We start from the raw sequence: 27925 nt of genomic DNA on the forward strand, positions 1-27925 counted from the left end.
CTTTAAATAAAGATTTTCAGATTGCTCAATTTGACTGATTCTGATTCGTTGAGCCATTAATCAGCTGATGGTGTTGACCAATAAGAGAGCAGCATGATGTCTCTTACCTTTACAGTCAGTCCACTTGTTGGTTTCCATCCTAGTTTGGTTTAAAGCAGTAGAATACACAACGATAAGGCACTTTGTGCTTCAAACAAACCGGTTCATTATTTTAAAAAGTCAAAATAACCTTTAAACCGAGGCTAAAAAACAACAATCTGACAATAAATCAACACAGCACCTTGCATGTTTAATATTTCATACGTTTTCTACTTTTTCAATTTTAGGACCAAAAGATGTCAATAAATTTTACTTTTCTTCTGCCCCCTTTACTGCGATACCCTATAAAAGGCATTATCCATCCATCACAATAGACCTTATCTACATGTCGCTTTTATTGTATAATTATTTCTTTTTCTACAAGCATTTTGGGTAATAATTTATCAAAGTTAAAGATTTTATTTTTAGTTTTAGTTTTGTGGGGTCTACTTTTTGCCCTACCTCACCATTACAATCAAATATGACTAATTGAGAACAGTCAATTTCGGTTGTGTTCGTGTGTTTCCTTCACATCTCGCTTGACCTCATTAGATTTCGCATAGATCTGAAAGAAAATTGCGTAGGAACCGAGCTAAGGACGCATTTTTACATAATAAATAACAGCGGCCTTAGAGCCAGGTGTGTGCGGACGTACACGAAGCCAAAGTACCAAGTGAGAGGGGGATAAATGCGCATAACTTTGAAGTTCCCTAAAACGATTAGGCTAGTTTTCGCCTGGGAGTCTTACATTGCTTTCGCAAACTTGGAATAATGTGGACCTGGAGCTTTGTGGTGAAAACAGGTGAGAAATATGTTTCATTAGGTGCATTTTTATTGCGTATTAAAGAAAAAACCCCAGCACGTGCTAATTCGGGTTAGCGAGGTGAAGTACAAGGTTAAGCTAGCTTTACGTCACCACATTTGGCGACTTTGTCGACTTTAAAGTTGCATTTTTTTTTTAGAAATAACATGTCAGTATGTAAAGAGGAAATCATAATTTTTAATTAAACATGGTAGTTGGACTGGTGGGTTTGATTGTTGAGATGATATGTTAATCAAATGGTACTTTAAAAAATTAACTCATAGGTAGCAATTTCTTTTTTTCTTTTTTTTTTTTTTTACCCTGTCCACAGTGACCATTTATTGAGGATTTTGAACTTTTTAAGAGTCAGCTGCACGTTTTTGGCGATACTCTTAATTGAAATGGCAACTGAAAAAAGACATAAGGGCTGCGCAGTGGGACATATTTGAAGCCTTTAACGCCTTGGTCTGTTTATTTTAAATCATTTTTAAAAGGTGATTCCGACAGCCTTTAACAGGTTTCCGTAGTGTAGTGGTTATCACGTTCGCCTCACACGCGAAAGGTCCCCGGTTCGAAACCGGGCGGAAACATTTACGTTTTTAATTTTTCAAGAAACCAGTTTTGTCAAAGTTTGTCAAGGGCGTAATTGTGCTACGCACAATTGTTTGGAATCGAAACCAGCTCCATGCATTGGCTTGATTTTCTTTCTATTCTTTCAACCTCCCGTTAAATAGGAGACAGACGTAGACGGACTTTGACATTCAACTGTACATTTAAAATGTACATATTGAGCAAAATTTCGTTGCAAGGCTCCAGTAGTAGTAAAATAAATTAGTAATAGAAAGTATTAATATATTCAATAAAAAAAGACTAATGGAGCTTAGTAGACTGATAGCACGAGGAATGACGCTGTTGTGGAATCTGGTTGTTCTGCATTTGAAACTGCTGAGCGTTTTGCCAGAGGGCAGCAGGTGAGAACAGACCATGCTGAAGGTGAAAGGGTCTTTTGAGGGTCTGAGCCCTGATTGCTCAGTCTGCAAGCAATGTGAAGAATGGAAGGAAGATGCTGCTGGTCAGTGTGCTCTTTACAGTCCCTCTGTAGAAAGTGGACAATGGGAGACTAAAGTGCACTTACTTTAAAAACAGTTTGACAAAATGGTGATTAGGAAAAGTGTTTGATAGTATCAATGTGTTATCACTACTTGATGTAATAAAGTATATGTGGAATTTAAAGAAAAACAATGTTTCCGCCCGGTTTCGAACCGGGGACCTTTCGCGTGTTAGGCGAACGTGATAACCACTACACTACGGAAACCCATGGTATTTGGTAAATACATGTGGATTTTAGTAGGTGTGGCCATCCGATGGTATGTGTCTACAGTGAAAAGTCACAAAAGAGCCCAACTCATTATGAGTAAGATAGTTATTCGTCAACAGATAGGAAGGAAAAGTGCAAACGGAGTGATGTCATGGTCTACTGATGTACAAGGATCAGTGGGTGGGCAGGGGCTATTGTGAGTTTCCGTAGTGTAGTGGTTATCACGTTCGCCTCACACGCGAAAGGTCCCCGGTTCGAAACCGGGCGGAAACATCTTTTCTTTATTACTGGAAGTCGGTCCTAAGCTCCGTTTGCTTTTTTGCTTTTTATTTTTTTTATTTATTTATTTTTTTATTAGGTTTTAACGTCAAAATACAAAATGTGCAAAAATATATGAACAAGATATGTAGACTTTTTTCTATAACAGAACCGAACATGTCGTACAGTACACATGGATAAGCCTTCCCAAATAAAATCCAGAGGAATAAGATTAATAGTGAGAGAAAACAAAAAAACAAAAAACAAAAGAAAAAAAACAAAAAAAGGAGGGGGGGAAGGATTTAAGAAAAAGGTGCATCAATGGGTATTAATGACAGAATAAATAATATGATAATGTAAATAAAAAGGTCAGGCAAAAGCAAAATTTAGTTGGGCACCATACGGGACGGCAATGTCTGAATAAAATCAAAAAACGGTTGCCAAATCTTCAAAAATTTAGTTGTGGAACCTCGTAGGGTAAATTTAATCTTATCAAGTTTACTAAAGTGTAAAGCATCTTTAATCCAGATTTCAAATGAGGGAGGTAAAGCTGATTTCCAGCACAGCAATATTCTACGCCTCGCCAACAAAGTGAGAAATGCAACCAGATCAGCCTTAAGTCTTGACAAAGAAACCGTCTCAGAAAGTACCCGTTTGCTTTTTTTAATCATGCTGGAATAGTTAAATAAAAATGTTCCATCACATGCTTCTCAGACAAAAACAAAAAAAAAAAACAGCAAAAAACAACGAAAACATCTGTTTCCGCCCGGTTTCGAACCGGGGACCTTTCGCGTGTTAGGCGAACGTGATAACCACTACACTACGGAAACCCATGGTATGTGATGAATACATGTGGCTTTTAGTAGGTGTGGCCATGATATGGAACCACTACACTATGGAAATTCACAAAAACCCCTGCCCATACACTGATCCTTGTACACCATGACATTGTTCCTTTTGCATTTCCTTTCCTAACATCCATTTTCTGGTTACCCTTGTCCCTAATGGGGTCGGGAGGGTTGCTGGTGCCTATCTCCAGCTGCATTCCGGGTGAGAGGCGGGATTCACCCTGGACAGGTCGCCAGTCTGTCGCAGTCCTTTCCAAACAGTTGATGAATAACTACATATCTTCAACAATGTTGTTGGATACTGGTATTGTGGTCCCCAGCTATCAGATCTGTATAGAACAATGCCATGTCCCCTGTAAGGAGGATCTGCCAGGGTTAGATATGTTACATGACCACTCTCCTTCAGGTCACTCCTCGTTAGTATAGTGGTGAGTATCCCCGCCTGTCACGCGGGAGACCGGGGTTCGATTCCCCGACGGGGAGGATTCATTTTTTTTGCATATTGTAAACATGTTGAAATATAGACCAACTAAAGAGTTGCCATATTTTATTAAAAAGGCTTAAGTATTATAAATGTAATCCCTTCACTAAAAATCTAATAGCTCTGATCTCAGTGCCATTAGATTTCCATGTCTTCCCTGTGGTTACAATAAGGAAGAACTTTAAGGCTGTTTTGATTGGCGGGCTGTATCTATTTAAAACCACAGTGAAAGATCACTGAAGAGCCCAACGTCTGCGCCTGGAAGCAGCAGTGTCATCCATCCATCCATCCATCTTCTTCCGCTTATCCAGGGTCGGGTCGCGGGGGTAGCAGCTTCAGAAGGGAGGCCCAGACTTCCCTCTCCCAGTGTATGCTGCATTTTTGGGAAATTAATGTCAGCACATATGGAGTGCCGTGTTACCTACAAAAATCCACATGTACTCATTACATGCCAAGAGTTTCCGTAGTGTAGTGGTTATCACGTTCGCCTCACACGCGAAAGGTCCCCGGTTCGAAACCGGGCGGAAACATCTTTTCTTCTAGTTATTTATTACTGGAAGTCGGTCTTAGGCTGCATTTGCACTGCATCTTGAAGTGATCTTATTCCAAATTTTTGTCAAATCGGATTTTTAGAGTAGGGACATTTGTCGAGTATCAGTGACATTCAAGTCAGATGAATTTCGACCTATACGTTAGGTCACATTTGAATTGGATACGTTTTGGATAAACAAGTGGCTATGTTTGATTTTGAAAAAATTCCGACCTGTAACTTCAAAAGTCAAATGTTATTTGCTTAAATATTTTATGACACAGTTGTTGTCAAAGCTGCTAAGATTAAGGTGGTTCAAGTGATATATGTCTGTTGCTTTTCTCCCCATTTGTTTTGTTTTATCATGCTGGAATAGTTAACTAAAATGTTCCAACACATGCTTCTCAGACAAAAATCAAATATACATGTTTCCGCCCGGTTTCGAACCGGGGACCTTTCGCGTGTTAGGCGAACGTGATAACCACTACACTACGGAAACTCTGGTATGCTGGTCCCCAGCTATCAGATCTGTAGAGAACAATGCCATGTCCCCTGTGGGGAGGATCTGCCAGGGTTAGATATGTCACATGACCATTCCTTTTCAGGTCACTCCTCGTTAGTATAGTGGTGAGTATCCCCGCCTGTCACGCGGGAGACCGGGGTTCGATTCCCCGACGGGGAGGATTAATTTTTTTTGACAAACAGAGGAGTTGCCATAATTCATTAAAAAGGCTTAATTATTCAAAATATAACCCCCTCATTGCCATTGTCCCTTCACTAAAAATCTAATGACACTGATCTCAGCAGATGCATGCATTTGCTTGATTTCCTATTATTTTATCAAGCCACTGTCAAATAAGAGACAAGAGCTGCACTTAGATTGGAAGTATTCTGACAAAATGGTGAATAGGAAAAGTGGTTAATCCAGTACTACTTTAAGTAAAAAGTAAATGTTGAACTAAAAGTAAAGTAATGTTTCCGCCCGGTTTCGAACCGGGGACCTTTCGCGTGTTAGGCGAACGTGATAACCACTACACTACGGAAACCCGCATGCTCAGACACACTTGTGCATACATTTAGGTAGGAAGCACAATCAGACAGCCATTATGGGTTATGTCAGTGTTTTTATTGTTTAACCAAAGTATGACATGAAACTATTTAAAACCACAGTGAAAGATCACCGAAGAGCTCAACGTCTGCGCCTGGAAGCAGCTGCGTATGCTGCATTTTTGGGGAATTGGTGTCAGCAATATGGATCCAACACTTTCCAACTTTTGTGACTCGTGTGATGCAAAAATAGTGTTTCCATTGTAATTTCACAAAACATCAATTTCAATACAGCGGAAACATGAGTTTTTCAAAACTGCTGCGTTTCCATTAAGCCAATTTATTTTTGTAATTCCAATTTGCACAACTTTATGGTCAATGGAAATGTAGCTACAAGTTCATGGGGTGTTACAACTTTACAAATTATTCTTCCAGCCTCAGTCTCACATGCTGAAACTAACACAGAGCTTTATCAGAAATCAGCAAACACAGGATATGAAACTTGCTTGGTTTTTCTACCAACAGCAAAATCATATTGCAGGAATAAAACATATAAAATACAAAAATTGAAAACATGTCAACTGCAAACTGCAGCTCTTACTCAGCATATCTGGTCCGTGTGAATGATTCTGTTTGAGTTTTGATTATACACTTATATTTTCCATTGTACATCTATAAGCCAAGAAAACAGACTTTTTCAAAACAAAATCATCCCTGTCCTTTTACCCCCGTATGGATAAATGTTGCTTTAAGCCGCAGTTAAAGAGTCAGACTCATTAGAAGTAAGACATAGAATCCCAGGCTGGATCCGGACTTTTTTATAGTTCTGTCTTTGTGAAGAGGCCGTTTGTTTCTGTGCCATGAATGTTCTAGTCCAGAGTGTAGATGTTCTCCTGCACTGGTCTCCTCATGCGGATCTCGTAGATGATGTGAGGCGGTTCATCTGAGGACAAACTGGGGGGAAGAGAAGAAAAACTGGTCACAGTGTAGGTCAGAGACTTTCATCGGGATAAGCTCTGATCCTCTGGTGTTTTAAAGACTAATCAGAACAACATAAGAGAATGAAATAACCAGAAGTTAGTAGTTAGTAGACAGGTCACTCACCATGCTGTCTTTAAACCGCCTCTGTAGATCCTACCTGCATCAAAAGCCACAGGAAAAATTATCTAATCTTTGGGATTGACAGAAATCGAACAAATCATTTTGTAAACCATAAGCTATTAATTAATTTAGTTTTTCTTTGGGCAGTTGGAATATACTTAAGTTGGCTTAGAACCAAAATTTGTATATTTGGAATTGTTCAGATTGCTTTGGTAACTTTCAAGAACCAAACCACCTGGAACCAAACAACGGCCCTTCTTGGAAAATTTTGGTTTTGGACCTTAGAAGACCATGACATTGAAGTCCATAAAATCATTTTGGATCCGCTTGAAAAGTTTGGAGATCAGAACTTCAAGGGCTGCAATAATTATCTACAACTAAATGCTGACAAAACAGAAACTCTCATTTTTACCCCTTGTGACAAAATCCACGTTATCAAGCAGCATTTTAATTTGTTTGGCACCCTTGATTTCTATCCCTCTCTATATAAATCTGTAAACTGTTTGGGTTCTGTCAGTTTTGTCAAGATCCAAGAGCACTAAACACATTTCTGTTTCATTTTGGACAATTACTTTATTTTTACATAATTGCTGTTATAGGAGTTACACTTTGGTAAATACATTATGGAATATTTTATGCTATTTGATTACTTAAATCATCGACAAATGAAGCAATCAGTCTAGTTTTTGTTGTTTACTGAACTTTTTTACGGCCTCAGGTTGTCAATGTCAAGCTAGCGTAACTGAACTACTCCCCTCTTTCTCACCATTTTTTTAATGAAAACCTTTTACTGACCTGTGAAATGTGAAACCCTTTTATCTAGTTGTTGTGTTGGGTTCCTTTGGGTTCCTCTTTCTGATTTTTTTTGCGTGAATGTGTAATTTCCCCAACTAGCAATATTCCTGACACTGTTGCCTTGTTGCTGAAAGGTGCTATACAAATAAAATTTGACTGATTGATTGATAGTAATCACGCTAGTTTGTAAAGTCATACACACCAAGTGTAGCGCCTATCTGTTTCTGGTGTTGTTTGACTATTTTTACGATGATCATGTCTGTCTGCTTGTAAGGAAAGCCCGATCTGGACATGCCCACAGCTGTATGTGACATTTCAAAAACAGAAATATAAGAGTGAAGTCCTGTGAACCAAAGCTTTGTGACGTACGTTTGAAGGCCAGGAAGAGGAAAACTGCAGCAACGAGCAGCAAAACGCTGAGGGAGAGCGAGAGGACGGGAGCATTGATCTGAAGAGACAGGGACGGTAGAGGATCCTCCACCTGAAACACACAAGACTGTCAGTCATGGAGGCAAATCCGTTCACTCTGAGGTTGATCTGTAAAACACAGTTTGTTATCCTTTACGGCTCCACGATAGAGCGACACTTTTACTGTTTCTGGAAATAATTTCAGACGGAACCCAGAGTGACCAGAAATCGACAGTGTGTCCTTCAGGGTCCTCTGAAAGCCAAAGCTTCAGCAGACCGTCACAAAAATCTGCATAGTATTAGAGTAGACATGGTGAGGATCCTTACAGTGATGGCGTCAGAGCGCAGCAGCGTGGAGTTCCTCCTCAGCAGGTCCAGCTGGGACGACAGCAGGGTTTTCCAGTTGACTAGCAGGAGACACAGGAAGACAACGTTGATACCCAGAGTCAGGAGAAGGAGTTTCAGCCTCTGTCTGGATCTGCTCAGCCTCATGGTCCTCATGGACCTGCTAACCTGTGGTGGTCAGCTCTGTAGAGACCTCAGTGGCCCTCGCCTCTGTGACTCTGCTGGTTGTCATCACCATGGTTGTGGTTGTTTGAGGAGGATTGGTGGATGGTGCTGAGAGAAAGACACTGTTAGCTGGGTTCAAGAAAAGAGGTCCCACCGCACTAACTGTACCTGAAGTTAGGTAGACCAATGAAACTGAAAACTAGTTGGCTGTGATTTGACATATACATGTTTTTAACATATACATATACATGTTCATATACCGTACATGTTTTAAGGCCATTTTTCCTCCTGATAGTCTGGTAGATTCAGTTCAGTTGGAGACCAAAATTGCAACATTCAGTGTTTCCCTCGGTGTTTTATAAGCCTGGCGGGCGATCAGGCTTTACATGCCTCTCCACCAGGCTGTTTATTTAATAGGGTTTTTTATACACCAGTAACAATGACAGTAAAAACGGATTACACTAGGTTTTACACCTGGACCTGCCCATTGGCTTCACATGCTAACATTTCCAAATTATGATGCCTCCTCATGCACCTCTAAATTTGTGTAACTTTTGACATTTTTAACACAAAACGTTTTGTGCTGCTAATGGACCACCCTAACGCCCCTACCACCGGGCTTAGCAGGTCTCCTTGGGGAGACCCAACATCGGCTCCATCTCCAGCTGCTGAGGTTCTTTTTCTCTGCTGAGACAAACCAACCAACCCTTTGAGCAACCAGTTCCCCTCCTCGACTGTGGGGGGCACTGCACCAAGAACCACTCGAGGAAACGACATGAAATAGTGAGGGCACTAATAATTTTTTTTTGTATATGAGATTTTCCCACATACACTTGAAATTAGGTGTTTATGTACACTGTGTAAAAAGACAAATATATTTTCACACCGTCTGAAGGTAAATAAACCTTCTCTTGTTTTATTCAGTTAGAATAAACAAAATCATTTCTATTTGCTAGAAGCCACAATAATGAGGGAATGAGAGACCAGTTTTCTGTAAATTTACACGATGAAGGGTGAGTAGGAGGAAGATGCTAATACTCTGAAGAAACATGAACAAAGAGCTTCAGCATCTGATTTCCCTTGAAAAATGTTTAGTTGCAGTTCTGTTTAAACCGAACTCATGATTGATCTCACCTTTGACCACCCTGAGGTTCATGATCATCTTCTTGTCGTTAAACAGGCCGTCAACGTTGACCCTGCAGCAGTACGGCCCGCTGTCTGTCCTCCGCACATTCAGGATGTCCAGGTCCATCTGTCCATCCAGGATGTCCCCTGTCAGCTGGTACCTGCCGTCCACCTGAAGGGTCAAGGTCAGGTTCAGATCATTAGCTGTTGGAAAAAGGTTGAGCTGGCTGGGAAGCCTCTTGGAGGACACTTTCCTCTCTGCTGCTTTCTCCTCCTACTCAGAGTTTAAGCTATCTGCAGATACCGCTACTTTAACTCGTGTGTGTAAAATGAATCAGCACCAGAACATTGATGAACATGTTTTAAATACAAGTTTTATAATGATGATCAGTATGAAACTAATTCTGTCAAACTCCAAAGAAATGTAAGTGGATTTTACAAGTGTCTATTTAACTAGATGAAAAGAAGATTTGAGATAAATCTCAATAATCTGAAAATTAAGAGACCTAAAATAAAATTTCATAGTCTGTTTAAATATTTCAGTTTTCTATTAAAAAAAATCCGGCAATTTACAAATGATCAAATTATTCCCTATTGACCAGAAAGATGATGTTTGCAGATTTGTATCAAAACCAAAAAAAAAGCCAGAAACGGGTTTATGTTGGACTTTTCTGAAAAACGTTTTGGCTACATTTTAATGAGTTCCTTTAATGATAACATGTGCTTACAGCCGAAGCCCCCTGTCACATGCTTGTGTTAAAATAGAGAGATGTGATGTTTGAAACTTATCTTACAAAGCAAACGGGGAAAATGGCAAGATGTCTAGTGAAAAATAGACTGGTTTTTGTCAGTGGTTGGGGATCATTGTAGTTTTGAGTTGAGTGTTTTTGCTGTGGACTCCAACCTGTCCATTATTTAAATAATAGAGATGTTAAGAGGAGGACGTTTTTGCCTGTTCAGGAGCGCTTTGGTCAGATTTCTTCCTGTAAGGTGTTTATCAAAACAGGATCCAGCTACAGAAGCAATTTAGGCAATTACATCTTTATATTTATCACAATCATCTTCACTGAGATTACCTCATGGACCCAGGCTGCAATTAACAGTTCGCTATGTTAATCGCAAACTTCTTATTCTCAAGTTCATCATTTAATACTATTAAGACTTGTGGACTTGACAGATTTTTCTAGACATATCAAGACGTCAGTGCATTGTTTCAAGTGTGGGAACCTTGCTCATAGGAAAAGGCTTTTTGTGCAGTATTGACAGAACCTTCTGTAGAGAAGTTTGTTAATGTCCAGATTTACCAAGCCTGGCTTCCCCTGTTTTGACGAAGGTCTCGCGTCAGTGAGATAAAATTAGAATAGAATCACATGACCGCTCTGACTACAGTCATTTTGAAAACTATCGGAAACATATCCAGTTTGGTTCCACACATGGTGGTGGCACAAATCAGATTTGTTTCGGGTGAAAATTCCAGATTGAGACATTCACACTGCAGTGAAAAAGTCTGATTTGGGTCGGGTTTCCCTGCTGTGTGACTGAGCCGTTTACTGCTGCCAGTTGAAACTGATTGAAGCTGGACTGAGAACCAAAGGAAGATGGCAGACCTTGGAGATGGCACCGTTCTCGTCTGTCTGCACCAGGATGTTGTTGCACCAGAAGGTCCCGCAGCCTCGACCCCAACAGACCCGACTCAGACCGAATCGCTTCACGGAGTACTGACAGGACAGAGAGGCCACGCCCCCTTCTGTCACTTTAAAACAGGACACAGACATCAGCGGTCCACCTTAAGAACACAAAGATCAGAAAACAGATTTTACATTTTACATACCTGTTTGTTAAGGACACATGCAAGAGCAGACAGTTTCTTAGGTTTCAAGGTTTTGTCAGGTGTTCAGTTATATTTATACCACAATGTCAAACCTGATTAATGTCTCTGGTAGCCTTCCTGTCATCCAGACCTCCTTTACAGTGAGTTAGCTGGTTTATTTTTAATCATGGGAAAGAGCTAAATTTTCCAGCATGGTTGTAATCCTAAATGGAAGAAAAGCCAAAGATGTCTGGTTTATCAGTCTGAGGAGCTGTGATTTATATTCATCGTTCTGATTACATTATTCCCCCTTCGAAGCTACTATGAAGTAAAGACTGCACTGCTGCAGTAATTCATGCTAAAGGAGCCCCAACCAATCTACAGTATATGATACCATGCTTTAGATCCTGGAAATACAGAAAACAACAATGAAGCACAAATTAGCTAAACCCCTGAGACACTACATTTAAAACATGACCAATAAAACAAGTTAGAGACGAGCAGAGCAGAGAGGCGGAAAATATCCTCAGAGATAATAAAAGCTTGAAGCAGATTGAAATGGACAAGCAGCTAATGATGAAACAACATATTCAAAACTCAAAACAATGAGGCTGTTAACAAAACAAAGAGAAACCCTGGTTTAGAGCGGAGGGTCTCACCTGACAGGATGAAGATGAAGGTGATGAAGGCCAGAGGTGACGGACATGACGCTGCAGCCATCCTGTCAAACAGAGAGTGTTTCTGCTTCATGTTTGGATGAGAACTGAACAGTGAGACTCTGTGACGGAGGTTTGGGGGTCACCGAGGGAGGGGCGACACACACACACACACACACACACACACACACTGCGTCTGTTTGTGTCAGTTTGGATGGATGATGACGATGATTGTAGCCTCAAATTGAGAACAATGATAATTTTACTTTGGCCTCAAAAAGAATTCAGATCATTTTACAGTTGGAAGATTTAACAGGGTTAACGTTATCCACCTTCTTGACTATTTAAATCCTGGTATCATTTTTAAAAATTAGACTTTAGTTTTTGAGGAATATGAGCTGATAATTATTTTTTTCCCCTAGTTTTTCTTAGTTAGAAAATATTGTTGGGTATGTTTGAGATAAAAATTAAGCCAAACACAGATTTTAATGTGTACATCATTGAGGATGGCTGCAGCGTGTGTACAGTGAAGAAAACTGAAGACAGAAAGACTTTGTTTCACTGTAAGACACACTGTGGAGACGTCGCAGTCACACAGAGGACTCCTTTATTCTCATTAGATGTCACCATCAGACTCTTTCTCCTTAAATTGAGACGCTAAAATACTTTTTAAAATCTGCTTTTAAACCTAGTATTTCTAGACAGGGTCAACAGAAACAATCATTGACGTTTAATAATGATTAACACAAAAAAAATCAAATGTGCCCCACGCAGGAATCCCTGAAAACCCCTGGAAACTCAAATAAGGTGGCAGAAGTAACCTTGAAGTGGATCTGAGGCAGGTGGGGGTGTTCAGGAGGAGTCTAGTTACCTAGATTACCACACTAACTAACTAACTAAACCTCACTAGCAGTGGCGGTTTAGTTGGAAACAAGAGGCAATGAGGACATCTAGAGGTTTCAGCATGTCACTGCAAGGACCAATGTTATCCAACAAGACTGTTAATTTCCAAAAAGACACAGAAAAACCCAATAGAAGCAGACCTGAGGTCAGTGTACAATGGACCGTCTCTGTTTTTAAAAAATAAGTCTTTACTCCTCAAACTGGGAAAATGCTAAAACTCTTTGAATCTGTGGCAGCTGCTACCAGTTTCTACACATAATTAATGAAGGAAAACATAACATCATGTTTGATATATTTATTATATTCCACATATCACCATCAAATGATCATAACAGAAAAATGTTCCATTTAAAACATATATAACACTAAAAATGTTATATAAGGCATTAAAGTCTTATAATCATTGAAGTTATTTGGCCACACTGTTGCAGTAAATATAGACAACATCTCAGATACATTCATTATAAACCTTTCATAAAACATTAAAAGTACACTTTAACCTCTTTCCCTAAATTAAAACGGAAATTAAACCCTAAAGCCACAAAATAGTAATAATTAATAATAGTAATAATGTTGTTTTTTATGCTTCACTCAACCCACAGCAGAAATTAGAAGAAACGTAGAATCCAGAGAAACTCCTATTAGTTCATAAATTGCACATTTTTGTTTTCTTTTGCTTTTCTTTTGTTTGTATTTCCTCTAATTTATGTGACGCACTTTGAATTTCCTTGTTGCTGAAAATGTGCTATATAAATAAAATTACCTTACCTAATGATCATTAAAAGATTAAAATAATTTAGATAATTAAAGATTCCTTCTTTTATATTAATATTATATCATAATACTATATCTTTTTTTTAAGTGGAGAGAACAGCAGCAGTACAGTTCAGAATCAGATTTAAATTCAAAGACAAGTTTAGAAAACTGTAAATGATCTAAAATATAGAAATTTATTGACTGCAAGGACTGAGGAACATTTTCTGTAATTATTGTTTGTCTCAGTGTCTTTCTTGGTGCTGTTCAGGTTTAATCTTCATATAAAGACGGCCCAGAGACTCACAAAGACTAAAACATCATAACTATCAAACGTCCATAAGTTTGATTCCTCTACGGGAACCATGCTCGGTTCTGGTTCGTCTGAATTCACAGGGTAGAACTGCTCCAGAGAACGGTTCTGGTAGGGAGGCAGGACTTTTTCATTAACCAGGCGTGTTAAAAATATCCACAAATAGTTGAACATGTTGGCCTAAATATGTTGTAATTTTTCTCTTCACTAAAAAAAATGACTGTTTGAAGTGGCTGTTTCTGATGTGGGCAACATGGGAAACCACCCAGGGCGGCATCTTGTGTGGGGCAGTATGAGCGTCCCCCCCAGTCCTCAAATAGCAAACAGATTGCTTTAAAATTATGATCTGCTGCACTTAAATTATTATTGAATTGACATGTATCTTTATATATGAACATAAACATTAAAATATTGGTGTCTGATCTGCAGTGATTTCAGTCAATGCAGCTCTTTAGCTGCTGGACTGAGGGTTGGGTTTGTAGGAAAAACATTATTCTTTAATGATTAGTGAAGTTAGATGTTCCATAATGACGGTGATGATTTATAAAACATTCTAGCATTCAATCACCCCTAACATCTTCTTCACCTCTCTCAGGAGATGTGAGACCTTTTGAGGATCTCTGTCCTCCAGGCTGTTGTTGAAGACAAGGTATCTGTTGCCTACTTTCTCAGTCAGGAATTGCTGAACCTCTTGCATAATTTTCTGGATGTCTGGTTCTGTCTGGCTCTGGTGGGTGAAGAGAATCATGGTGCGTCTTAAGGCCTTTTCCTTAAATATTGATTCAAATTGCTCTACAGTCTCTCTGATCAGATCTGCCCTGATGTTCTTCAGCCCGATGACCAGCAGGAAGACATGAAGAGCAGGGCTGGAGAGTCTGATGTGGTCTAGAGTATTCTTTTTCACTTCTGCTGAGGTTGTGTTGTGCATGGAGGGTTTTAATTTTGAGAACTCTGGAGTATTGATGATTTTCACCACCAAGTTGTCCACTTCCATCTCAAATTAATCTAATCCTGTGAGGAGAGTAACAGGATATTATTGTTAAACAGGATCACACTTTCACAATGGGAACGGAGCTCAGAAAAGGTCTGGGTGGAAGAATATAAAATAAGACTAAACAAACATGCAGTCACGGAGGAGGGCTGCTCTGTGGGACTTCAGCTCTAAGAAGGAACTTTGTGGAAAAGGTGAAGCTTGGTGTTAGCAAGCGTTTAGGCACCCCAGAAAGGTTGCCATGGGAGATTGAAGGATTTCTCAAACATGCATAAAGGAATCAAGACAACACTCCTGTGCTCTAGTCGATCCTTTGTAACATTTTCACCAAAAAGTCCTGGGCTGTTTATTGTGAACACTAAATATCTCTTTATTCAGTCTGACTTTAAATGTTCCCTCTAGGGATATTCCAGCTGAATACTTTGAGTTTGTGAATTGGCTGATATCTAGTCCTGATCCAATAGTTCAAAAATACATTTACAAAACAGAAGAAGTCGCTAGATCCCTAATTTGGATATTTGGTTGTGTGATCCAGTCTGTATAGAAATTGATATCAACACTGGATAAATAAATGTACATATATATCCAGTCCCTGATCAGGATGTAATACCTGATTCCAATCGAGTCTGACACCAAGTGATCAGACCCGATTTCTGATCACACAATCAGATCGGACATGCCTAACCTTCACTTCTAGTGGCATGGAGTGTTTTTGAAAGAGTTACTTTCTTAATTGATAACAATACTTGATTGAAGCCAAAAGATGGAGCCCACGGAAAAAATAACATCTAATGTCTTATTTAATGGTGAACACAAATCCTTCCACGTACAAGCCAGCCTTTTATTTTCCCAAGAAAGCCTCCAAATGCAGCATCAATTTATTTACTCCAACTGATAATAATAAAGAAAAACAGAAAAATATTTTTTCTTGATTTCAGTGAGTTTTGTGCTTTGTGGTTAATTACTGTCAACCGACAAGGTTTGATTGGTTGCCACACATTTTTCAGCAGGTAAAACAAAACGTTCATGCATATTCATTTCTACATGACTTCTGCGTGAAACGTTGCACCGAACTGGTTTTTGTGTGCACACAGTTTACACACGAGGCGCCAGCAGTGGTGTTGACCAGGAGGCACAAGAGAGGGAGTCAATCTAAAGCTTGGCAGGAGGTCTTTGCACCCAGCCTCAAATTCTTGGTTAGAAACATGCAAAAGTTCAGTTAAACTTTCCAAAACCCTGAAATCTACCAGGTGATGGTTGTTAACTTCAGGTTTCAGACACAAGTTGATCTCTGGGTGCATCCTGCAGCTCATGGTTGTCTTTTTTCCAGCTTTTCAGGTTTTCTTTGTTTTGTTGGTTCAATGTTTCTTGCTAAGAACATTAGTCTGCATTGTTTCCTTCTTGTAGAGAGCAGATGCTGAGCCTCTGGGTTTTACATCGTTTCATCAAACCTTCAGGTCCAGTATGACATTATGTTCTCAGAAAACCAACCTTACATCCCTCCATGTAAGTTCGTCTGCCTCATTCTAGTTTTACTGTTTCTCTTGATAAATAATTTTGCTGGGGATTTTTAAAGACATGAGTTTAACTTCAGCTCAGTAACTTGAAAAATAAAAGGTTTGCCTCCCACATACAGTGTTTCCAGTGGAGGTGGTTTCCTCTCCAGAGCTCCCAGTGAGAACCAGTTTGGGTTCTGTAACTGCAATGTGTTACCTCTTGTTACGACTATTCTAACAACAGTGTGTTAGATTGTGCTTTCACCTTTAGTACAGTCTGTTTTAAAATGCTTTATATTGTGTTTGAGAATGTGGAAACTCACTCTCCTCTTTATTAAGTACACCTTAGAAGCATGAAATAATAAAATCATTTAATAAAACATGGTTGACTATAATACTCTCGTCTTCACCGAGTTTTAAAAGTGTGTAGTCATTGTGTGAATTAAGATAATTTAACAAATCAACAGCTAAAGAGGTTCAGTCACTATTCAATATTCTCTCACAGAATATTGAATAGTTGTATAAACCATTTTGTCATTTTGTTTAAAGAACTGTGTAAAACTAAGAATTTTATATTTTTCACATTTTATGAAAGAAAATCTTCCTATTAAAAATGTTTTATAGTTTATCAACACCAAAATGTGTCTCAAGAGAAAACCTGTAAATGGTACAATACAGCCAGGCGTTCGCCTTCCGATGCTAATCTCCCTTCAGCTGTCAGTCTGCGCTTCCTCCTATTGAAATGGATTCCTCAGGCCACTCAGTGAACATGATATGTTCTGAAGGATGATTTTCTGAGCTGTTTCAGGTTGTAGTTTGCCTGTAGTTTTAGCGATGGCAGTGGAGGAAGTGTTGGTCACACTTCCAAATATTGAATGAACACATCTCTCTTCACAGTGGAGGACGCTTGTTTACAATCTAATATATAATTTCTGATTCACCTCCTGAATCTAATAATCTTTTCATTTCACAAAGTCGTCTTTACTGCCTGCTAGTGAAACTTGTAGTTAATGATACTTAAAGATCCTTAGAGGCCTGATCTCTCTCATTCTGATGGTCAGTTTGAATTTTACCAGCTCATCTTCATCACAACTAAATAAATGCTTTGAATTGCTGAAGAAAACTAATGATGCATATGTTTTGTTAAAAACTAAAAGATAGTTGGAGACGAGAGGAACTGTTAGATCGATGCTGTGTTGCATGAAGTCAGTGATGCAGAGTTCATACGTGTCTTACCTTGGTAATGCAGCTGAAGCGGACGCTCCACCTTCAGAGGACCCTCCCATTCTGGCCACGACTCCTTCACCAATTCATTGGCTTCTTCAAGGTTTTGAAATTCCGAACGATATGTCACATCATCTTTCTCACAGTACGTGAGGAAATCTTCTGGTTTATTAAAATCAAGCTTCAGCACCTGATGAGAAGGAAGCAGTCCAACAAGATGAGAGCAAGAGGAAAAGTTGAATTGTTTATTTTTCAACAAAACCACAGATAACCGAATACCTCAAGTCTTTTGTATTTAGTTCATGTTGCCTGTTGGACTGTAACTTAACCACCAGCTCCAGGTTCAGTCTATGGTTGTCTCCCACCCTGACTGCAGCCTAACTGCTGTAAAACCTTTGGAGACAGTCCATAACGTGGCTTGTCTGGTTTTAAATCAGTAGAGCCTGCAGTGGCCGGCCCTGTTGTACTACAGCCTCGGTTGTGTTTGCACAGAAATCACAGAACAGTTTTTCATTCCTTTTCTTATCCAACACCTTTCGTACATGCATGTCAGCAAAGAAGTTAGGAGGAAAGAATTACGTCAGCTTTACTTTAACTAGGCGTGCTGCAATACTGATCCCGATCCCCAATCAAGGGGATTGGCTGCTAATGTTTTTTATTTCAGTATAAAAGTTAATGGCTATGCCATCTGCTAAAAGTAAGTATAAAATCACCTTAGTTTAGACAAAAACATACAAAAAAAATCTTGCAGGCACAATTCAGCAACTATTCAGTGAAAAGAACGCCTGAAACACCTGATATCAATAATATTTAATAGATTAAAAGCAATAAGGCTCTCAACAGCCTGAATTATACAGAAACTCTACTAAATATCACAACACTGCCTTACAGGCAGTGTTGGCATAGCTACTTTGAAAAAGTAACTTTAATCGGACTACTGATTACTCCTTGAAAAAGTAACTTAGTTATATTACTGACTACTTGATTTGGAAAGTAACTAAGTTACATTAAAAGTAACTTTTTAGTTACTTTCAGCAGCTGCTAACAACAACGCTCCGCCTCCTGTGAAAATCACATTGAGCTTTGCCAATTCTTAATTGTAATTTATTTTATAATGGTAACATCAACAATGTGTCTCCACTGATAAGGTTGAACTGAAGAGGAGATTGTACAAAAAAATAAAAAACGTGAGTAATTTGTGTGGTCCACTGTTGTCTGGAAAACTCTAAGAGGGATTTTAAAGCCCCCCTCCCCCCAGCCTCCAGATTCTGTGTTACGGCCCTGCATTTGGTGTCACAGAGCTCCTCCTGCAGCTCCACAGCTCAGATGGCTGCACAGATTTGTGACACTTATCTTAATATTAATAATTATAATGGCGTTAAGTTTCCATTATAATTATTGGCAACTACGGACACGTTTATTCGTGGCTGTTTTCACGTTTATTGCGCTGTTCATATTGGTCTCGATGTTTGCCGTTTTCTGGAGCGCAACGTGAAGCTCGACGTCATTCAGAGGTAATATATTAACTTGACATTAACAAAGACACAGCGGGACGGATCATCCGGGAAATGATGGACAGGGAGAGACTGAGTAAAACTACCTTAATGACGGACAAATTCTGGGATTTATTATGAGTCTCTGCTTATTTCCAAGCCCAAATGAGCAACTTCACGTTCAAAAACGAGCCCAAATAGGCGCAATCCGCCACTCATTAAATTTGCAAACGACTTTAAAGCCGCTTATAATAATCGGACTTGGCGACAGAAACTGAAAATAGTTTCAGTTTTTCCACCAACAAAATCTTCCTCCATTGTTTACATTTCTGTCGCATAGAGACGTCGGTCACTCGACAAGACGAGTAGAGGAAATACGATTACGGTAAATAAAAAAAAAAAGAAGATAGTAACGCACAGTGATTTTGATAAGTAACTGTAGTCTGACTACTCGATTTGAAATAGCAACGCGTTATATTACTCGTTACTGAAAAAAGTGGTCCGACGTCAGTAACGCGTTACAAATTAACGCGTTACTGACATCACTGCTTACAGGCTGTATTAAAATAAACAATCCTGTTAGTAAATAAAACCTTGCAGAGAGCGTGGCTGGCTGTGCTGCCTCTGATTGGTTGTCTCTGGCTGAGTGATGTCATCATGCAGAACACAGGGAGGAGGAAGAGGAGCTCAATGTTTCTCACAGATTAACTGCCTCATGTTGGGACGTGTAAAGGTTTTAATGCATATGTAAAAATGTTTTCTTTTTTTAACTTACATGCTGTTATCACTACGTGTTGAACACACTGTGCATGTTAAAGCAGATCAACAGCAAGCCAAACTCACTTTTCATGAGCCAGGAAATCAAGCATCTCGCTCCATTATTACGGTCTTCTTGACATTTTACAATTCTGTACAATTATTTGGAAAGCTAAATGAAAGCATTGAGGGAAAAGCCATTGCTTTCGGAGGTCTAAGTAAATATTTTAGACACAAGAGGGGAAGTTGGTACATAGATAAGCAAGCTTTCTCTGTAAAAATGTCTACTGCTTCGCTACCCATAATGCAATGCGACTTCAGAATTCACCTACAAAATAAAATACAGATCAACCAATGTTAACTATATAGACATTTTTAAACTAAATGGCCATTTTTTAAGCATGAATTATTACATAAATATTTACATTTGTGTCACTAAATTGTTAAGAACTATTTCTAACTTTTAGAAGTTACACTGATTGATTCTGTCAGCTAAAGAGGTTTTCCCCCATTTGTTTTTCAGTTGTCACGTGTGACAACCAACCCTGAGAGGCAGAAGTGTCCAACCATTTTGAGACCAGCAGCTGAACTGAATCTAGTCTGTCAGCAGGTCGGTCAGTGAAGGTACCTGGTTATTCTCCACATGCAGGGCCAAAGCAACGTTGTCCCAAACGTAGAACTGTTGATACCCCTCAACAGGTGTGGCTTCCATCTGATCTTTATCATATTCATACCTGTGAAAATATCCGGAAAGAAAATCAAAAACTAAAGTACAGTTTGTCAATTTGTCACTTGGCGTCAAGTTGTTACTTTCTGCTTCCATCCGTTAGTCATGTCCTTAAACAATACAAATTTAGTGTTTCCTATGGTAGCTACATAGTAATTAAACTGGTTACACAGTTAGTAATTAAACTGGTTACACAGTAGTTCAGTGGGTGCCACTGGTGTTGTTTAGCAAAAAGGTTCTGGTTTGAATCCCAATCTTAGTGGAATATGCATGTTCTGTTGACTGGGTTCTCTAAAAGAGATAGTTAAATCCTATTTAAGGTGAATCACTGAGACAATCAAGAATGAATCAAAATTCATTATTATTATTATTTTATTCAATGATTAAAGAGGAATAAAAAGACCAATTGTGACTCTCGATAACCGAGAGTGAAGAGAAGAGAGTACATTTCTTTTAATATTCACCAGCCCTCTACGGAGAGGAGAGGGAACTTCATATCAGTTTATTTCATAACTCTGACATTTGTAGACGGCGACCCTGAAAAGTTCAAACAATGTTCAGAAAAACAATCTCCCAATAGCACCCCTATACATGTGCTTCCAGCAAGAAAGATGCTTTATAAATAAACTAGATTGATTGAAACAAATCAAAGCTTTGTCATAACTACTCCAGCTTTCTCTTACCACAAAACGCAGCACCGAAAGCAGCGCTGATGTCAGTGATGCTGTAATGAATTCATGTCTCCTCCAGGTGGAGGTCAGTGGTGATAACTTCATCTAATGGCCAAAGACAGCTGTCAGGCCGACTGGCTCAGAATATTATCTTATCTTGAACAGCAGCTTATCAGCTGCTCCATTTGTAAAAACTAGCTACAAAATATTAGCTTGGCTCTGCAGTTCAGTAGCAGTGAAAATAAAACATGAGGCAGAATCAGCAGGAAATGTGATATTAGTGCTTCTCAAGAGACACAGATCCAGTGTGAAGAGGAAATGTATGGAGTACTGATCCTGCCAAAATATTGAAATAAATGGCTTGATAAAGTAATTAATGTGGCAAATATTGCATCCAAAAAATCTGAACTTTCCTAAAATTATACTATGTGACTAGTATGATTTAGTTTTGTATTTCATTTCCCTTATTTTGTATTCTTAATTCTTTGTTCCTTTTTATCACTTCTATATTTATTTTAAAAAAAACTTTAGAGACTTTTTTATCATATTGATGTATATCCTCCTTTAGTGTTTACTCTTCACATTTTTTCTCCCTGTCCTGGGGATTGATTCAACTGATATTAAACACTATAATGATCATTTATTTACATCTTCTACATGTCAGGAGTTCACAAAAAGACACAAATGACTCTAAATAAACGTGTTTTAGTTACATTTTTAAAAAATGTTTGCACAAGCACTAAGTATTTTTAGATGTGACAAGTTCATTCTAGGGCTGCACAGTGGTGCAGTTGGTAGAGCTGTTGCCTTGCAGCAAGAAGGTCGTGGGTTCGATTCCTGGTCCGGGGTCTTTCTGCATGGAGTTTGCATGTTCTCCCTGTGCATGGTGGGTTCTCTCCGGGTTCTCCGGCTTCCTCCCACAGTCCAAAAACATGACTGTCAGGTTAAATGGTCTCTCTAAATTCTCTGAGTGTGTGTGTGAATGGTTGTGTGTCTTGTATGTTTCTGTGTTGCCCTGCGACAGACTGGAGACCTGTCCAGGGTGAACCCGCCTCTCGCCCAGAACGCAGCTAGAGAGGAACCAGCAACCCTCCTGATCCCATTAGGGAAGAAGGTGAACAGAAAATGAATGGATGGACAAGTTCATTCTTTTTTGTACAATAACAAAACAGCAAGAACTCCTTTTGATTTTTTATTTGTGAGGCATTTTCTAAATTGTTGAAGTAAAAAAAAGGCTGATTTTGAATGTAAAACTTCAAGGCAGAAGGTTTCTTTGTTCTTACCAGTGAGTGTCACACATGGCCTCTGACCTCCAGATGAAATGTCCATCTTTGTAGACACAAATGGCGTTTGGGTCGTCTTTCAGTAGAGGGTGTTCTTTAAACTTCTTATTTAAGTGAGGACTGTGAACCAGAACAGCATACATCACTTCCTTTTTATACAGATCAGTCTGTAAAACCCGCATGACCGGCTCAGCTCCAGAACAAATCTGTGGAAAGGAATACCAACTTTTAATAGAACTCATTATTCATATAAATTATTAACTTAATTTTTTATTCATGCCAACACCTAAAGGTTACAGACCAAGATAGACAAGAACAGGCGCAAAGATCAGGGACAGGAAATGAGATGGAGGCTCTGCTCTACTTCGGAGTGAACGCATTTCCACAAGCTCGGTCTGTAGCAGGGTGACCCTTCCTCCAGGCGGTGTACTTCGTTACTATGTGATATAAATACTTAGGACTGTAAGAAATTATGTCTGCTCTTAGAGTGTGTGTGTGTGTGTGTGTGTGTGTGTGTGTGCGTGTGTGTGTGTGTGTGTGTGCTTTTAAGTGATGTTAGCAGCAGGAAGCATGCTGAGTTGGGGAGCAGTTGGCCTGAGATAAGAGTTGATACTTGGCAGGAAAGTACATCAGAGACTAAGGGTCAAAGTTTTATGACCTAGAGGGACTGAGGTTTATGACCCACAGGGGGTCGGGAGCTGGAAATGCAGAATGGCACCGTTGTTTAAATAGTGACTTGTGACTGACTTTGTGTTGACAGCTGTGTTTTCTGTTTGACATCTATGCAAATGATTTGTAACTTAAACCACACCTCAATGTAATAAATATGCAGTTGCAAAGGAGCACATTAGAACTGGTCCAGAGACAGACATGGAGATTTTCCTGGGCAGAGTTCTCCGTTCAATTGTAAGAAATTTAACCGTCTCCCTGTTTTTACTTTTGTCCAGCGACAATGTCAGGTTAGAGATCTGACACTATGCAACCAAATACAAGTTGTTGTTTTTCTGAGACAGAAGAAGAATAGACAGCTGAGCTATTGATTTATAGCCTGGTTGATATTTCTGAGATTTCAAGAAAATGTGCGGTGGGAGGAATGCTGCGATTGTGGCAAGGAGGAGAGCTGATTGCCGGCTCCAGCGGGAGGAAAGCAGGTGTTATTTTCTGCTCCAACTCATTCCTCACTGCTCCATGGAGCTGCCACTGAACATTTGAATCCAAACCAAAGAAAGGTCGGTGTTCACCGCTTGCTTGTAGCGTCCATCACTTCCGTGCTGCAGCAAGTTTGAAATGTTGCGCCTTAATTTTTCTTCTCTCTTTGATCTGATCATGCCCAGTGCCAATCACTGAACTGGAGCTAAGCTTGCAATACCCACAAAAGCAGGGCTGGCCGGACTGGGCCTACTCCGAAACAGGGCCAGCCTTGAAAAAAGGCCGGTGGAAACACTCACAAAGTGAGCAGAGTAGAGCTGGAACCATTAGAGCCAGTGGAAAAGGGACAATAGGTGAAGTGAGGTGTGTGACCAGAGGAGAGGTGTTACCTGGTCGCTGTAGGCCGTCAGCACCTCCTGCAGGGGGAAGGTGAAGCGGAAGGAGCCCAGCCGGGACGTCTCCTTGAAGGCTGGAGACGTGGCAAACCTCCACAGGAAGTTCTGCTGCTCAGGAGCCACTGTCCCCCGGAGCCTCGTCTCTGCATTATTTATCTCATCTGGTCCCACAGACAGACTCCACCATATCAGAGATTCTCCTTTTGTATCCCTGAAGCCCCCATCCGTCTTGATCTCACTTAGTGCTGATCCTGAAGTTTCATGTTTCAGACGACTCACGTGGAACTCTGGTTTAGGATATTCTGGGATGTTTTTGTTCAGGTATTTTCCTGAAACTCCAGGTTGCCTTTTTAGGTCTTCCAACTTCAAATGCTGATTAGGGAAAACCATTTTTTCCATGGTGCAACGTGAGATGAATAGAATGAAAAACTAGACGATTTGTCAAAAATGTCAGGTTCTACTTTCTCTGACCAGTTTCACCAGTTCAGACAGAACCCAGTGAGTCAATCAGCTCTGGCCTGCAGAATAAACAGAAGACCCTCAGTGTCTGTTACAACATATGATTATTAAAGAATTAGTGTAAGGAATAGCTGAATATAACCACACAGCTCTTAGAGCAGCACCATGCGAGAGCTGGTGAGAAACATTGAGAATGTTTTTCCTTTCACTGCTCAGTTCTCATTCTTTCTGGGAGCCCCATAAATATAAGTGACGCCTGCTAGAGAAGCAGCATCAGGCTGATTAAAGATATTATATTGTACTAAATTATTATTATGGGTCTGTTAGTTTGTTTGTAGTGTTTGGTTCATTTGTTTTTGTTAAAAATTAAAAGTTTCATTAAAATATACAAGAGCAAAAATATCTGCTACAGAACAAATACATAAAATTAAGGAAGTATAAGGCTTCTTATGTAAGGAACATTCATTGCAAAAAGATTTATCATATAAAACATTGTTAATTGACAAGTCACGCTAAAATATGGGGCTGCAGACAATAACTACAGAGCAGCTTGCAAGTCGAAAGAGGTGACTCTCTGAAAAGAGATGAACTTCCCATCACCAGACACTGGCAACAGAAAAAAGCTCTGCCAAGCAGGAGACAAAAAGTGTCAAAACTAAACAGAAAACATAGATCAGTACATGTCAGTTTAATAAACTTGTTACAGCCTGATGACCTTCTGACCCTTAGTTTCTTTCTTTGCTCACCAGGTGAGCTTCCTCTTCTATTTAGACTTAAATAAGTAGATTAACATGTTCACATCTTGCATTCTTGCTCAGTTTTCTCTGTGCCATATATCTATTACAGGCTTATTAAAAACATACCGTAGAAGCCCAAACCAATACTCCGCCCCTTTCTGGTCAGACTCTGCCTGTTGATCTAGGAAATGGACGCTAAAATGCTAAAGCTTTTATCTGTGATTATACAGAATCTGGTGAGTTAGACGTACGAGGAAATACATTTTGACTAACATTGTACTCTGATAAGGAAGAGTAATGAAAAAAATAGAAATGTAATTCATAGGAAAGCTTTTTCATATTTCAGAATTGAAGTATGAAATGTATAATATTTCCTTGTTCTCCTTAAACAAGGAAACAAGCTCAGGAACGTCAGCAGGAGCTGCTGACCTCCCAACCAGGATTCTTGGGAACGAATCTCCTGAACCCAGAATTTTGTTCTCATGCCTCCGTTACAGACTGCTGCTTTTCCCCCACTGTAATGATGACTGTCAAACTACACCAAGGACAAAACGGAAAACAAATGTTTAAAATAAATCCCAAATCTTTGATAACAAGGTCCGAGTCACAGCAGGATGCTCAGGTTACTTACGTGTTCGCAGCTCAGCGGAAACAGAGAAAATGTGCTGCTGATGGCCAATCCAGTTCAGATCTGAGTCGGTCCGTCTGTTTCAGCTGCTTACAGGCTCTTAAAAGTCCTGACAGTCCTCCCCAAACCCCTCCTCCATCTTTTCAGTTTCACTTCTGAGAAAAACGAAACTCATATGTGAGGGTTGGGAGAGGGAGCCTGGGGCTGGACAATGAGGACTGGAAGAGGCTGGGCCCTTCATCCTTTATATTTGTTTAAAATGTAAAGCTTTTATTACTTTATTACCCAGCTTCAGCTTTTCCTACAGGTCCTGCCAGAAGCCCATACTGCTGAGTCTGAATGCAGGATTTGTGTCTGGAGGTGAGACATCATGAATGAACCAGGACACTGCTGTCAGACCTCAGCTCTTAAAGGACAGCCCCTGGTATTTGGATTTGAAATCTAAACATCTCAGACAAGCAGAAGCTCTAAAGTAAGAGGTATGGACCACAGAAGAAGAGTGGCACCATTCATTAAAGTTACAGGGGAAGTTTTATTCCTCTTCACAAATCAAAACCACACAGAGGCTGTCAGTAAAATCATGCAATATTTGTGAGCGTGAGGGCGAGTTAAAAAATGATTTGGGGTCAAAATGTCACTCTGACTCTCACTCTAGCGGAGCGGCCTTCACACTGTGATTTTTCTAAAAATCAAAAACTTTGGGTCGCTTAGATATAAGTTGTGGACAAACCATAATTCATATTGACGTGCTGTCTTCACTTTAAAAGAGATCACGGACGTATCTACAAAATGAAGTTTGAATGGTGTTTCTACATAAAGTTATGACGACACAGAAAATCCTCAAAAATAGGGTATTTTCAGGATTTAGTGGTTGCCTCGTCCCCTTGACGACGAGACTTGCACCTGGTGAGCTCGTTAGTGATTTTGGGGTCGGTTTTTGTTTTTTACGTCGCTAAATCCCACCAAAAGTAATAGCTCCCCTCCCGGGATCAAGCCACAAGTTCTGATACCACTTTTGTGGGTGGGCTCGCAGCGGTACGAGCCGCATTCCGGTTGACGGAAGAAAAAGTTAAGAATAATAAAGAAACATTCTATTAGGTGTAGAACAATAGGTGCCTGCCATGCATTGCTATGGGTATGCCCCATTTAAGGAAGTATAAGGCTTCTCATATAAGGAACATTCAATACAAAAGGATTTATCATATAAAACATTATTTGCCAAGTCACGCTAAAATATGGGGCTGCAGACAATAACTACAGAGCAGCTTGCAAGTCGAAAGGGGTGACTCTCTGAAAAGAGCTGAACTTCCCATCACCAGACGTTAGCAACAGAAAAAAACTCTGCCAAAACCACACAGAGGCTGTCAGCAAAAGACAAAGTTTATTTCCCTGAACATTAATTAAATCCAGTTTTTGCTGTATTTTTAACATTTTTAATTAATTTCATATCTTTAGCACCAAGCCAGCCAACAGCCTGATCACACCAGGAAAACACCTTCCTTAGAACAAACACGTGACCAGTCTAAATGTTTCATAAAGACTGATATAAATGCTACAGACCAGTTCAGGCTGAACTGGTTCGCCACTCCTAGGCTGAGGAGTGGTGAAACAATTCAGGCTGAACTGGTTCGCCACTCCTAGGCTGAGGAGTGGTGAAACAATTCAGGCTGAACTGGTCTGTAGCACTGGTCTGAAGAGCCAAATTAAACTCATCATCACCGTAAAGAGCCACACAGTGTAGGGGAATATAATTATATTAATAGTTAAAAGTTATGTTAATTGGTTGGTTTGCACTAAAATATGTTTTAACCTAAAAGAAATGTATTGTGTCAAATAGACTGGGTCAGTCTGACCTAGAAGTCAGGAAGGAATTCAGATTTGGAGAGATGTGGAATAACAATCACTAAAGAGAGGAAATACTTTTCATGGAGTTACTATTCACGTAGGAAATCTGGCGCTGTTAAAGGTCAATTCAAACTAAACTCTCTTTTCTTTGCTTGTGTGTGAAGCACAAGGTTAGACGAGTATGGCTTGGAAACCAAATGGTTAACTGAAGGGCTTGGTGATAGTATCTGAAAAAACTGCAGGCATCCGATCAAAGATGTGGCGTCCTTTTATTATCACTCAACTTACAATTGTTGATGCAGCCAAACAAAATAATCAGCAAATATCAAACTTAGA

The 27925-nt window shown here is 39.6% G+C and overlaps 2 protein-coding genes, 1 long non-coding RNA gene and 9 other non-coding genes across 12 annotated transcripts; 6 read left to right on the forward strand and 6 right to left on the reverse strand.

The window, feature by feature from the left end:
• The first annotated feature begins 783 nt into the window (after window positions 1-783).
• Window positions 784-11845, forward strand: LOC122845448. The gene is made up of 3 exons (XR_006373048.1): window positions 784-880; window positions 9356-9485; window positions 11777-11845. It is a non-coding gene; the product is annotated as an uncharacterized LOC122845448 (long non-coding RNA).
• Window positions 1398-1470, forward strand: trnav-cac. Its single transcript has one exon. It is a non-coding gene; the product is annotated as a tRNA-Val (tRNA).
• Window positions 2123-2195, reverse strand: trnav-aac. The gene has a single exon. It is a non-coding gene; the product is annotated as a tRNA-Val (tRNA).
• trnav-cac lies at window positions 2399-2471 on the forward strand. Its single transcript has one exon. It is a non-coding gene; the product is annotated as a tRNA-Val (tRNA).
• On the reverse strand, window positions 3214-3286 carry trnav-aac. Its single transcript has one exon. It is a non-coding gene; the product is annotated as a tRNA-Val (tRNA).
• trnad-guc lies at window positions 3716-3787 on the forward strand. Its single transcript has one exon. It is a non-coding gene; the product is annotated as a tRNA-Asp (tRNA).
• trnav-cac lies at window positions 4243-4315 on the forward strand. The gene has a single exon. It is a non-coding gene; the product is annotated as a tRNA-Val (tRNA).
• Window positions 4741-4813, reverse strand: trnav-aac. The gene has a single exon. It is a non-coding gene; the product is annotated as a tRNA-Val (tRNA).
• On the forward strand, window positions 4925-4996 carry trnad-guc. Its single transcript has one exon. It is a non-coding gene; the product is annotated as a tRNA-Asp (tRNA).
• On the reverse strand, window positions 5288-5360 carry trnav-aac. Its single transcript has one exon. It is a non-coding gene; the product is annotated as a tRNA-Val (tRNA).
• timd4 (T cell immunoglobulin and mucin domain containing 4) lies at window positions 5424-12130 on the reverse strand. The gene is made up of 8 exons (XM_044141743.1): window positions 11770-12130; window positions 10908-11086; window positions 9310-9472; window positions 8179-8283; window positions 7993-8072; window positions 7627-7738; window positions 6466-6499; window positions 5424-6315 (listed from the first exon to the last, which is right to left on the reverse strand). The coding sequence occupies exons 1-8, from the start codon at window positions 11858-11860 to the stop codon at window positions 6231-6233; spliced, it is 849 nt and encodes a 282-aa protein (XP_043997678.1). The 5' UTR covers window positions 11861-12130; the 3' UTR covers window positions 5424-6230.
• An 819-nt stretch (window positions 12131-12949) lies between these two features.
• On the reverse strand, window positions 12950-26123 carry si:ch211-197h24.8. The gene is made up of 6 exons (XM_044141742.1): window positions 25748-26123; window positions 23915-24438; window positions 22377-22582; window positions 20324-20429; window positions 17459-17636; window positions 12950-14746 (listed from the first exon to the last, which is right to left on the reverse strand). The coding sequence occupies exons 2-6, from the start codon at window positions 24317-24319 to the stop codon at window positions 14736-14738; spliced, it is 906 nt and encodes a 301-aa protein (XP_043997677.1). The 5' UTR covers window positions 24320-24438; window positions 25748-26123; the 3' UTR covers window positions 12950-14735.
• Window positions 26124-27925: the final 1802 nt, after the last annotated feature.

Source organism: Gambusia affinis, linkage group LG15 (assembly GCF_019740435.1).
Source record: "Gambusia affinis linkage group LG15, SWU_Gaff_1.0, whole genome shotgun sequence".
NCBI classification, from domain to species: Eukaryota; Metazoa; Chordata; class Actinopteri; order Cyprinodontiformes; family Poeciliidae; genus Gambusia; species Gambusia affinis.

Excerpts from the sequence above, each read along its gene's own strand:
- si:ch211-197h24.8 (XM_044141742.1), bottom strand. The coding sequence starts at position 24,319 with ATGGAAAAAATGGTTTTCCCTAATCAGCATTTGAAGTTGGAAGACCTA. Across the intron at positions 22,583-23,914 it reads TGACGGCCTACAGCGACCAG|ATTTGTTCTGGAGCTGAGCC; the intron begins GTAACACCTCTC and ends TCCTTTCCACAG. Across the intron at positions 20,430-22,376 it reads GCCATGTGTGACACTCACTG|GTATGAATATGATAAAGATC; the intron begins GTAAGAACAAAG and ends ATATTTTCACAG.
- timd4 (XM_044141743.1), bottom strand. The coding sequence starts at position 11,860 with ATGAAGCAGAAACACTCTCTGTTTGACAGGATGGCTGCAGCGTCATGT. Across the intron at positions 11,087-11,769 it reads CTTCATCTTCATCCTGTCAG|GTGGACCGCTGATGTCTGTG; the intron begins GTGAGACCCTCC and ends TGTGTTCTTAAG. Across the intron at positions 8,073-8,178 it reads TACAGAGCTGACCACCACAG|TCAACTGGAAAACCCTGCTG; the intron begins GTTAGCAGGTCC and ends GTCTCCTGCTAG.